We start from the raw sequence: 13,060 nt of genomic DNA on the forward strand, positions 1-13,060 counted from the left end.
GGAGAGCCTGGTTGAAGGGCAACCAGCCAGCCTGTGGTGTGAAGCATCTAAGTTTGTAAGGGCATTGAAAGTGTTAAGATCAGCTTAGAATGTATTGTGCTTTTATTTCATTTGACCAAATCTGACTTGTTATGCTTTTACTTATAATCACTTAAAATCTATCTTTTGTAGTTAATAAATTTGTTTGTTTATTCTACCTAAAGCAGTGTGTTTGGTTTGAAGCATGTCAGAGACTCCCCTTGGGATAACAAGCCTGGTACATATCAATCTCTTTGTTAAATTGACAAACCCATATAAGATTGCAGCATCCAGCGGGCATAACTGGACACAGCAAAACGGAGGTTCCTAGGGTTGTGTCTGGGACCGGAGATATTGGCCAGTGTCATTCGGTTGCACAATCCAAGCAGTGGCTGGCCAAAACTGCTCATTCACGTAGCTGGGAGCAGTTTCATGCTAGAGGCTGTGTGTGAACAGCCCTGGAGAAGGGATTCTCACAGCAGAGCAGTAAGGCTGGCTCCCAGGGTCAAGGATTGGAGTGACCTAGCAGATCACTAGTCCAGATAACACCAGGGGAATGTCACACCCCCTATTGCCATGACTGGCAGCAGCAACAGAAGTAGCACTCAGTAGACAGGCTGCTACTGACATTTTAACCGGTGTTGTGTAACCCCACTTGGAGCACTTCTCTATAATACAGTGGTTAAAATGCCAGCAACCACCAGAACAACCTCTGTGCTATCGCTACTGCTAGGACAGCTGAATCAGTGGGGCGGGGGGTGTGTGTTAAACTTAAACATGGACCAGGCCTAAGATCACACCGCATCAAATCAAATGGGGTAGCAGTGTCTTTTTAAGAAGGTTCAAAAACCTTTAGCATTTTCCCTCCACATATTGATACATTTGGGATTCAGCGAATCCCTAAAATCTTAAGAGAAACCCCAGTTTGTTGCTGGTTGAGTGTGGTTATAGTGGTTACATTCCTGAGGTGAAGTTCTGGCTCCACTGAAGTAAATCACAAAACTCCCATTGGCTTCAGTGGGAACCAGATTTCACCTCTGGCCTTCTGACACCCAGCTGTTGCTGACCCATGCCACAGTGATCATTTTAGTGATGCAGATGGGTCATTGGGCCACCTAAAGCTTTAGCTATTAGTTTAGCATCTATGATGAATGTATTGTCTTCATTTAGCTGGACAGGATCAGCCAGTTGGCACATTTAATAAATTTTGTCTGATTCTCTGGTAACAAATGATGCCCTTTGGTGTGGACGGATGTAGCTGAGGGCAGGACTAGGCCCACAGCTCTGGTGGCCTGCAGTGAGAGACTAGATTTCACCTCACTTAATACCTAAATACTGTCAAAACTCAACAGAGATTTAAAAGACTTATGAGCTGCAGAATTATCTTGGATGGATCAGAACACCTCATAATCAGCTAAGCCTTATCCTGAGGCTCACTGAAAGGATGGGGAGGAGTTTCACTGAAGAACCCATGCCTAGAGGCATTTTTTTTTCAGAGGCATAAGGCAAGAGAAAAATCCATTGAGTGTATCCTGAGCTCTCCCCAGCACAGCCATATGGCCATGGCTGGCTTGGGTCAGCTGACTCAGGTTTGCAGGGCTTGGGCCTGCTTGGGCCATGTAGATGTTTGAATTCGGACTAAAGCCCAAGCTCTGGGACCCTCTACTCTCATGGGGCCTCAGAGCCCAGTCTTGATTTAATCCTAAGTGGAGCACAGGATCTGGTCCATGAGATTAATATAGCTCAACCGCTCGGTAGTAGCAACCATAATATAATTAAATTTAACTTAACATTTTTGTGGTGTGGGGAATACAAAAGAAGCCCACCATAGAAGCATTTCCCTTCAAAAAGGGGAACTTCACAAAAGTGAGGAAGCTTGTTAAATGGAACAGTTACAAGAGTGAAATGCTTGTAAGCTGCAAGGAAACTTTTTTAAAACATCGTTAACAGAGACTCAAATTAAATGTATACCCCAAATTAAAAAAAATAGTAAGCGGACCCAAAAAATGCCACAATAGCTAAAGAACAGAGTAAAAGAGGCAGTTAGAGGCAAAAAGGCATTAAAATTGGATGTGAAATCCTACTAAGGAAAATAGAAAGGAGCATAAATTCTGGTAAGTCAGGTGTAAAAGTATAATTAGGCAGGCCAAAAACAAATTGAAGCGCAACTAGCAAAAGTCTCTCAAATTAACAGCAAAAAGTTTTTCAAGTACATCAGAAGAGGAAGCCTGCCAAAAAATCAGTGGGGCCACTGAACAATCAAGGCACTAAAGGAGCACTCAAGAAAGACTAGGCCAGTGAAGAAAATCTAAATTAATTCTTTGCATCAGTCTTCACTGCAGAGGATGTGAGGGAGATTCTCACACCTGAGCCGTTCTTTTTAGGTGACAAATCTGAGGAACTGTCTCAGATTGTGGTGTCAATAGGAAGTTTTGGATGAACTGATAAATTAAAAAATAATAACTCACCAAGTCTAAAGGGTATTCACTCAAGAGTTCTGAAGAAACTCAGATATGAAACTGCAGAGCTACTAACTGTGGTATGTAACTTAAATTAGCTTCTGTAACAGTAAGCCTAACTTCAGTACCAGGCAAACTGGGTGAAACTGTAGGAAAGAACAGAATGATCAAACACACAGGTCAACACAATTTGTTGGGGAAGAGTCACATGGCTTGTGTAAAGGCCTCACCAATCTCTTAGAATTCTCTAAGGGGGTCAAGAAACATGAACAAGGGTGATCCAGCAGATATAGTGTACTTGGACCTTCAGAAAGCCTTTGACAAGATCCCTCACGAAAGGCTCTAAAGCAAAGTAAGCCATCATGGGATAAGAGGGAATGTCCTTTCATGGATCAGTAACTGGTTAAAAGATAGAAACAAAGGGCGGGTGTAAATAGTCAGTTTCAGAATGGAGAGAGGTAAATAGTGGTGTCTCCCAGGGGTCTGTACTGGGACCGGTGCTATTCAACATATTCATAAATCATCTGGGAAAATGGGGTAAACAGCAAGAGTATAATTTTCAGATGATACAAAATTACTCAAGATAGTTAAGTTCAAAGCAGACTGCAAAGAGTTACAAAGGGACCTCACTAAACTGGGTGACTGGGCAACAAAATGGCAGATGAAATTCACTATCGATAAATGCAAAGTAATGAATGTTATATCCTTGGGGCAGCCGGAGTAGGAAGCAATCACTTGAGGCCAGAGAGCAGACAGCTAACCAAAACCTCCATTTTATTTACAGACCATAATACTCTAACTCAGTTGCCATAGCAGCAAAAACCATGACAACCAAATACACAACATATTCCTCCCCCCCTAATAAGAACATCCCCTAAATAAAAAAAACACACACTAGACTAGAGAAGGAGGGTAGACTGCCTCCATTCCCGGCTAAACCCTGGGGATTATTTTGCCCCATAACCGTGGGTTCGCCCTAGCTAGAGATCCAGCCGATGAGGAGGCCTTCTGTCTCTAGGTGGATTACGGCGAACTTCTGGTGTTATTGCACCCGAAAGCACTAGGGGCTCAGGGTCCGCAGCACGAACGGGTGAGGAGGTGGTATCAGCTCGTGCTGGGCAAAGGGGTATCTCAGCCGCCGGCAGTAATGGAGGAGAACAGTCAGGAACAGGTGACTCGTGATTCGGTGCCTCACCAGAAGAGGTGAAGTCAGACCCCTCAACTGCAGATGGGTCCTGAGGACTGGCATGACCTGGCAACAGCTGATCTACATGTCGCCGCCAGGTAACATTCTCTGCAGTCCGGACTGTGTAGGAAACAGGTCCTGTTTGAGTGATGACTGTGGCCGGGACCCATTTAGCTCTGGAAGTATAATTCCGAGCCAAAACTGGCTGTCCCGGGCTAAAGGTTCGGTCTTTTGCTCGGGGTGCCCGTCTGATGACTTGATATTGCTGCTGATGTTGCACAATTTGTCGGGGTTCAGAAGGTTTCAGCAGATCAAAGCAAGTGCGCAGCTGTCGTCCCAACATTAGAAAGGCTGGGGATGCCTGGGTCGTAGCATGAGGGGTGTTTCTGTAGGAAAGTAAGAAGATATCCAGACGCTTTTGAATGGAGTGTTGTCCCTTGCTGATTTCAAAGCGTTTTTCATTGTCTGCACAAATCTTTCAGCTAATCCGTTGGTGGACGGATGATATGGTGCTGACGTGATGTGGTGTATCCCATTTGCCTTCATAAAATTTTGAAACTCCTGAGAAACGAACTGCGGTCCGTTGTCGCTCACAAGTTGTTCTGGCAGACCAAAACGACTAAAGAGTCCTCGTAGTTTTTGGATAGTACTCTCTGCAGAAGTGGACTGCATTATAGAGACTTCTGGCCATTTAGAATGGGCATCTATTGCCACCAAGAACATGCTTCCTTCAAGGGGGCCAGCAAAGTCAACGTGAATACGTTGCCACGGGTTTTCAGGCCAGTCCCATGGGTGTAGGGGTGCCCAGTGGGGTGCATTCCTCACACCCTGACATGACATACAAGCTTTTGCCTTCTCTTCAATAGCGCTGTCCAATCCAGGCCACCAAAAATAGCTTCGTGCAATTTCCTTCATGCGCACTATTCCACAGTGACCGGAATGTAGCTGTTCTAACATCTGTGATCTCAGCGGTGGTGGAATAATGACACGTCTCCCCCACAACAAACAACCAGATTGGACCGATAACTCCATCCGTTTGGACATGTAGGGAACAAGGTCGGATGAGACGGAGAGGTTTGTCGAGATTTTCCATGCATCACCAGGTCCATAACTTGGGACAATACTGGGTCAACGCGAGTTGCCTTCTTTATCTGAGTAGCAGTGATGGGTGTATTCTCTACCTGTTCAAAGTAAAAGATTTCCTTTTGGGCACTATCTTGATGTTTGACCGGCAAAGGCAACCTCGAGAGGCCATCTGCATTGCCGTGCAGAGTGGATTTCCGATATTTGATTTCATATGTGTGTGCTGAAAGTAACAATGCCCAACGTTGCACACGACTAGCAGCTAATGGGGGAATGCCTGTGTAGGGTCCAAAAATTGACATCAGAGGTCGATGGTCTGTAAGAAGAGTAAACTTTCGCCCAAAGAGGTACTGATGAAACTTCCGAATTCCAAAAACAATTCCTAATGCCTCACGTTCGATTTGGGCGTAGTTAGTTTCTGCTTTGCTTAGAGTGCGTGAAGCAAAAGCAATAGGTCTCTCTTCTCCCGAAGGCATAATGTGTGACACGACTGCTCCCACTCCATAAGGGGAGGCATCGCAGGCCAATTGCAGGGGTAAGGATGGATCAAAGTGCGTTAGAACTTCAGAATTTAACAATGCATCCTTAGCTTTGTTAAATGCAACATCACAGGCTTCAGTCCACTTCCAGGCCTTGTTCTGCCCAAGGAGCTCGTGAAGTGGTTTTAGCAGTGTGGCTAACTGTGAGATGAACTTTCCATAATAGTTCAGTAGTCCTAGAAACGAGCGCAGCTGGCTTACATTTCGTGGTGGGGGAGCCTCCACAATAGCTTTAACTTTTGCAGGGGCCTTATGAAGACCTGCAGAATCGATGATGTGTCCCAAATATTCAACAGAGGGCTTGAAGAATTCACACTTGTCTTTGCGAACTCGTAGGCCATACTCTTCCAATCTTTGTAGGGTAGCCTCTAAATTCTTTAAGTGATCCTCTTCATTTCTTCCAGTGACCAGGATGTCATCCAGATAGCACTGAACTCCTGACAAGCCACACAAGATCTGGTCCATAGCTCTCTGGAACAGGGCGGGAGCCGATGTTATTCCGAAGGGTAGGCGACAGTATCGATAAAGCCCTTATGAGTCACAATAGTCAACAGCTCTTGGGACTTTTCATCGACGTGCATCTGTAAATATGCTTGACTCAGATCAATCTTACTGAACTTTTGCCCCCCAGCCAGGCCTGCGAAGAGGTCATCGATGCGGGGAAGCGGGTATTGCTCTGCACACAACACTGGGTTGACAGTGACTTTAAAATCCCGCAAATCCGGAGAGAGCCATCTTTCTTCACTATTGGAACGATAGGAGTGGCCCATGAGCTATGGGTAACTGGTATTAGGACTCCATTGGTGACCAGGCGCTCCAGGTCTGCTTCAACCTTTGGCCTGATGGCATATGGCACAGTTCGGGCTTTCAGATATTTTGGTGGACTGCCAGGTTTAATGTTCAATGTCACAGTGATTCCCTTCATACTTCCCAAATCATCTCCAAAAACAGCAGCATGTTTCCTTAGTATAGGGGTTAGACTGGTTTCTTCTTTAGTCATCCGGTGCACTTCTGCCCAGTTCAGTTGAATCTTCCCAAGCCAAGACCTACCCATTAAGGCTGGGTAGATGTATTGTGCCTCCCTTGTAGCCAGTTCCATAGAGACAGCAATATCAACAGCCTTCTGTAAGGTAAGCTGAGCCTCTGTCAGTAGGCGCTTCCGTATAGCTTCACTGTACAGGCCACACACTAACCTGTCACGCAGGGCATCATTTAACATTTCTTTAAATTCAGAGTGTTCTGCTAGCTTTTTTAGAATGGCTACAAATTGTACAACTGTTTCATCTTCCTTTTGGTCTCTTTTGTGGAACCTATATCTTTCAGCAATTACCAGTGGTTTGGGGAAAAATGGGAACAATGTCACTGTAAGATTTAGTTGCTGGCTTAACAGGGTGTAGTAAGCTGCGTAGCAGGGAGTAGGTTTTAGCCCCTACAACACTTAAGAATATTGGCACTTCTTCGCTTCTGTAATGTCATTTGCAATAAAAAAGCTCAAAACAATGAACATGGCAAAATATAATCTCAGCTATACATACAAAATGATGGGGTCTAAATTAGTTGTTACCACTCAGGAAAGAGATGTTGTAGTCATTGCGGATAGTTCTCTGAAAACATCCTCTCAATGTGCAGCGGCAGTCAAAAAAGCGAACAGAATGTTAGGAACCATTAGGAAAGGTATAGATAATAAGACAGTAAACATCATAATGTAACCATATAAATCCATAGCACACCCACACCTTCAATACTGCATATATTTCTGACTGCCCCATCTCAAAAAAGATATATAAGAAATGGAAAAGGTACAGAGAAGGGCAACAAAAATGATAAAGGGTATGGAACAGCTTCCATATAAGGAGAGATTAAAAAGACTGGGACTGTTCAGCTGGGGAAAGAGATGACTAAGGGGCGATATGATAGAGGTCTACAAAATCACAAATGGCATGGAGAAAGTGAGTAAGGAAGTTTTATTTACCCCTTCACATAACATAAGAACCAGGGGTCACCAATGAAATTAATAGGCAGCAGGTCTAAAAACAAACAAAGGGAAGTATTTCTTCACACAACATACAGTCAACCTGTGGAACTTGTTGCCAGGAGTGTTGTGAAGGCCAAAACTATAACTGTGTTAAAAAATATTTAGATAAGTTTATGGAGGATAGGTCCATCAGTAGCTGTTAGCCAAGATAGTCAGGGATGGAACCCCATGCTCTGAGTGTCTCTAAGCTGCTGACTGCCAGATGCTCGGACTAGATCACAGGGGATGAATCACTTGATAATTGCCGTTCTTTGAAGCAGCTGACATTGGCCAGTGTTGGAAGACAGGATACTGGGCTAGATGGACCATTGGTCTGGTCCAATATGACAATGCTTATGTTCTTAGGGCAGTGCTGGATGAGAATTCAGGCCAGCTTTGAAGACCAGCTAGCTTCAATAGGAACATTCCCTAACTTGTGTGCACTAGCTCCTTTAAAAAGAACCAGTTTAGGTTGCCTCCTCTATGTCTTAGATTCCCCATCAGTAAAACTGGGGTAATAATACTTACCTGTCTACATCAGAGGGATGTTCTGAGGATTAATCAGTCAAGGTCTGAAAATGAAAATTACTGTGTATAGTAAGTACTAAGCATTATTATTTGCAGAACGCTACCTTTTCAAAGAGTACTGCCCTGTTGTCCATGTCATCTGGAATGGCATGAATCCAAAGGTTTTATGGGACTGGATTATCCTGCAAGGCTTAATACCTTTAGCAATCAATTTCTTATTTAAAAGATTTAACAATTACTCTTAGGAAGTAATGTCCTGTTAAAATTAGACTATAAAAATAAGCAAAGAGTTAACTTAAAATCCTTAACAAAAAGTTTCTCTGTCTCTGAAATAGGTATGTGAATTAATGTCACTGACTTTAAAGTACATGCAACCAAATTCAGAGAGTGCTGTGCATGAATGGGCATCCTGCTCCAAACAGCAAACTGTACAACTTAGCATTCAAATAGTCCCAAGGGCAGACAGCAAAAAATACCATTAACATTACATTCTGCAGGACAGATACAAACTCTTCCTGGTGTGTGTGAGATTTATAAATATCTGCAGCCCATCTGAAGTTAAATTCCTTTCATTGGAGCTCTTCCATCTTAGGAATGAGAGCAGGAAAGCAATCCTCCGCTATCTTGAGCAGGGAAGTGAGACATTCCCATATGTAACACAACTGCAGTAGCCTTCCCAGTGAAAGATCTGGCCACCCTACTCCCTTCCAAATAACAAACTCTGAAATATATTCACGTGTGGAGAACAAGCCACCACCATGCAGTCTAGGTATGTGTAATGACTCTCTTGATAACCCTAGGCAATAAAACCTGGGGCCTCCTGAACTAATTGCACAACCTCCCAGCTTGAGCAAAAACACAAAGCCCTTTCTTGCCTCAGTACTGTAGCAGACTCATATTATTTATGAATCAGTCACAGTAGGGGGAAATGTAACAGAATCAACAATGGGCTGCACCTGTGAAGCTCTTGTGAAACTAGTAGAAAACAACCTCATTGTGTTTCTTAAGTTTGGATGCCCATTAGCAGAGTGGGGTGAAATGGTTGCAATACAGTTCTAAGAACTCACGTACTGAACATTTTGTTGCTAAATCAAAACTGGTCCTGTTTTCCCAAAATGCTCACAGGAACATGGGACCATTTTCAGTTCTATCACCCCGGCACTATTATTTTTTCTTACTAAAATGTCAGTAATTTTGTGAGTGAAAAAGAGTCCACTTCTGTGAAGTTGCTGTTTGAAAACATAGTTTTATAGTTTTGCAGTCAAACTACTGTTTTACAAAATTCTGCAAAATGGAGAGATTTCTGGTAGTGTGAATGAATTTGCACAACATTTTCTTCAAAAGTTTGAACGCTTTCATTTGTTAGTCATTCCTCTTTTACCAGAAACAGTGATTATAGAGTGTTATGCCATTTCTTCACTCCTTCTCCATAACCATCACATCTATGCTAAAACAAAAAGTGATAAGTCCATTTTTTTTCACTTGCTAATACTGCATTTTTGGTACTTTTATGGTAATTATCTGTAAAATTGCATATGTCTTCCACCTAAAGTTATTTAAAAAAAATACTTTTCTTGTATTGCTTGAGACTTTTCAAACTATTGTGAATATATCACTAGGGATGTAGGGAACAATCCTATATTGGCTTGGCATTGCCTAGATAGATTTTCCATAGGTCTTTTCCATCTCTAACTTCTACAACAGTACAAAGTTCAGAACTGGCATCACGGTCTACTAGTGTGGACTTCTACACCTGGGCAGAATCCTATTTTCTCCCAAGCCCTACCCACATCCCTGAGCATAGTCCCACACCTGCTCTCTACAGTAGGGGGAGGGTCCGTTAATTTTCTTAATAAAACTAAAACTTTAATATGTCCCCATGTGGACTTCAATAAACACACAATGTTCAAAATTATAGCCGGTACGCCAATTCCCAGGGCCTCAGGGATGCCTGCTCCTCTAGAGGTCTTCCATGGAGTGTAATGGATGGAGAATCAAGCTTAGTTGTGTGTGTAAGAAGAATATACACATCACAATACTATGGTCACAGCTCAGCAAGATACTTAGGCACATGCCTAAATTTAAGCACTGACTTCCGTGGCTCCCTGAACCCAGGCCTGTATGTGCAGTATACAGTACATTTGTATGGACCATCTCCTTCTCATCCCACTTGTACATGTGTTTTTGAATCTTGAATAAGTCTCTCATCTCTAACTTCTGTGGTTCCATGTGGAATCATAAAAATGTAGAGTTGGAAGGGACTTTGAGAAGTCATCAAGTCCAGCCTCCTGCACTCAGCCAGCACCAAATAAACCTAGACCATCCCTGACAGGTGTTTGTCCAGCCTCTTCTTAAAAACTTCCAATAATGGGGATTTCACAACCTCCTTGGAAGCCTGAATTTATCTACCCATATAGTTAGAAAGATTTTCCTAATATCTAACCTAAATCTCCCTTGCTGCAGATTATGGCCATTACTTCTTGTCCTACTTTCAGTGGCCATGGAGAACAATTCATCACAGTCCCCTTTATAACAGCCCATAACATATTTGAAGACTCTTATCAGGTCTCTCCTTGCTTTTCTTTTCTCAAGAGTTAACATGCTCAGTTTTTTAACCTTTCCTCATAGGTCAGGTTTCCTAAACTTTTTCTTGCTCTCCTTTGGAATCTCTCCAATTTGTCCACATCTTTCCTAAAGTGTGATGCCCAGAACTGGACACAGTATTCCAGCTCAGGCCTCACCAGTACCAAGCAGAGCAAGACAAATAATGCTTGTGTCTTTCTTATCATATCTCTGTTAATACGCTCCAGAATATTAGCCTTCTGTACAACATCACATTCTTGAATTGTATTCAGTTAGTGATCTGCTATAACCCCTGGATCCCTTGCAGCAGCAATACTACCACCTAACCAGTTATTCCCCATTTTGTAGTTGTGCATCTGTTTTTTCCTTCCTAAGTGCAGTAATTTGCATTTGTCCTTATTGATTTCAAGCCAGTTTTTCCAATTTGTCAAATTTCACCAGTTTACAAAAGATTCTCTTCAGTTTTTGCGGAAAAGCTGTGCTTAGTGGTGGCAGAATTGTGACGTCACCTTGGGCCAGCGCTCACAGAAATACACCTCTACCTCGATATAACATGACCCGATATAACACAAATTTGGATATAACGTGGTAAAGCAGCGCTCCGGGGGTGTGGGGCTGCGCACTCCGGTGGATCAAAGCAAGTTCGATATAATGCGGTTTCACCTATAACACGGTAAGATTTTTTGGCTCCCAAGGACCTGATTTCCCACATGAATTCTTGTAAAGCAAAGCTGTAATTAAAAAAAAAAAACTTTTAATCCTTTTTGGGAGAACTGTCAACACCTGAAATTCACCCTTCAATAAACATCACAGCACGTATCCAGTGCCTGCACCCCACCCCTATTTTATCAGTAATAAGAGAGATAAGTCATTTTAGACAACAGCAGAGGCCTGATCCAACTCCCATTCAATTCAGTGGGCATCTCTCCACTGACTTGAATAGAAGTCATATCCAGCCTTAAATGTATATTGCAGCCACACTAGCAAAAGTTTGTTGTTTTTTTAACTAAAGTTCAGTGACAGCACAAACTTAAGACATTTTAAGGCAACATCAGTAACCTAAGGATTTTTCTTTAGAGACATCATGAGATCTGATTTACCAGAAACCTGAGGGACTTACTCATCTTCTGTGAGGGTTTGTCCTGTAATCAGATTCTTCCCAGTTGGTGCATAGTCCCAGTTCTCCTCCACAATCCCAATATAATAGGTTCTGGTAGTTGCTTCTACTAACACAAACAGCCAAAGGAATTTAAGAGCCAGCTTGCAGCCATCATACAACACAGAAGGCATTTGTAGGTGTAATTGCAACTCAGGCAGCCAGCGTGCAGCAGAGATGGCTCAGCCCTCCCTCCTCTTAGCTCTCAACAAGTTATAAATAAGGAATGGACAAAGCAAAGCTCCTCCTATTCAGCAGTTTGGGGCTGGTATAGACAAGAAAGCTTGTGCAAGCAAAACAGGCCCATTGAGGAGGTTGCTATGGTGACAGGACTTTTGCCAGCCCTTCAATGAATGTGTAACTGGCTTATTTTTGTTTGCCTTTCAGGCTACAACAAATCAATGTTTTGGGAAGTTTGGATGCTTGTTAGTCCTTCTTCCACTTTTACCAGAAAGTGTGGTTTGTAACGTTAGACCAGGGTTTTTTGCTCCTCATCACATCCACATATATATTTTTTTAAATATTTGCTTTTCATCATTTCTTTAGACCTTTAAATCTAGACTCTTGGACTTTGCTTAGTAACTTTAAGTCACTAGAAATTAGGGTGACCAGGTAGCAAGTGTGAAAAATCAGGACAGAGGGTGAGGGGGTAATAGGTGCCTATATAAGACAAAGCCCCAAATATCAGGACTGCCCCTCTAAATCAGGACATCTGGTTGCCCTACTAGCAACTGCACAGTTGAGAACAATCCTAATTTTCATAGGGTGGATGTTCAACACTTTCTAAACATCAGGCCTCTTTAAATCTTTTCAAGTCGGACCCCTAAAAAATGGAGGCATCCAGGATAAGGTTGACAACTTTCTAATTGCAGAAAACCAAACACCCTTGCCCTGCCCCCTACCCCGCCCCTTCCCTGAGGCCCCGCCCCCACTCACTCTGTCCCCCCTCCCTCCATCACTTTCTCCCCCACCCTCGCTCATTTTCACCGGGTGGGGAAGAGGGTTGGGGTGTGGGAGGGGGTGAGGGCTCCAGCTGGGGGCGTGGGCTCTGGGCTGGGGTAGGGAGTTGGGGTGTGGGAGGGGGTACAGGCTCTGGCTTGAGGCCAGAAATGGGGGTTCAGGGTGTGGGAGGTGGCTCCGGACTCGGGCAAAGGGTTGGGATGCAGGAGGAGGTGCGGGCTCCGGGAAGGAGTTTGGGTGTGGGAAGGGGCTCAGGACTGGGGCAGGGTGTTGGGGCCCAGGAGGAAATTGGGGTGCAGGCGCCAGGCAGCGCTTACCTCAGGCGGCTCCCAGAAGCAGCTGGCAGGTCCCTCCAGCACCTAGGTGGAGGGATGGCCACAGGGACTCCGCACGCTGCCCCCAGCCTGAGCTCAGGCTGTGCAGCTCCTATTGGTCAATGGAGCCAGCGCTCGGGATGGGGGCAGCACGTGGAGCCCCTGTGGCCCTCCCTCTGCCTAGGAGCTGGAGAGACGCTTCCAGGAGCCGCGCAGAGCC

At 44.0% G+C, this 13,060-nt stretch overlaps 1 protein-coding gene across 1 annotated transcript in view; it reads right to left on the reverse strand.

The window, feature by feature from the left end:
• Positions 1-11,700, reverse strand: part of HEPHL1 (hephaestin like 1) — a 76,891-nt gene extending 65,191 nt beyond the window's left edge. The window contains exon 1 of the mRNA XM_045019781.1: positions 11,531-11,700. Coding sequence (XP_044875716.1) covers positions 11,531-11,700 — 170 coding nt within the window. The remainder of the gene's footprint in view (positions 1-11,530) is intronic.
• Between the last annotated feature and the right edge of the window lie 1,360 nt (positions 11,701-13,060).

The sequence above is a fragment of the Mauremys mutica genome, chromosome 1, assembly GCF_020497125.1.
Source record: "Mauremys mutica isolate MM-2020 ecotype Southern chromosome 1, ASM2049712v1, whole genome shotgun sequence".
Classification (NCBI taxonomy): domain Eukaryota; kingdom Metazoa; phylum Chordata; order Testudines; family Geoemydidae; genus Mauremys; species Mauremys mutica.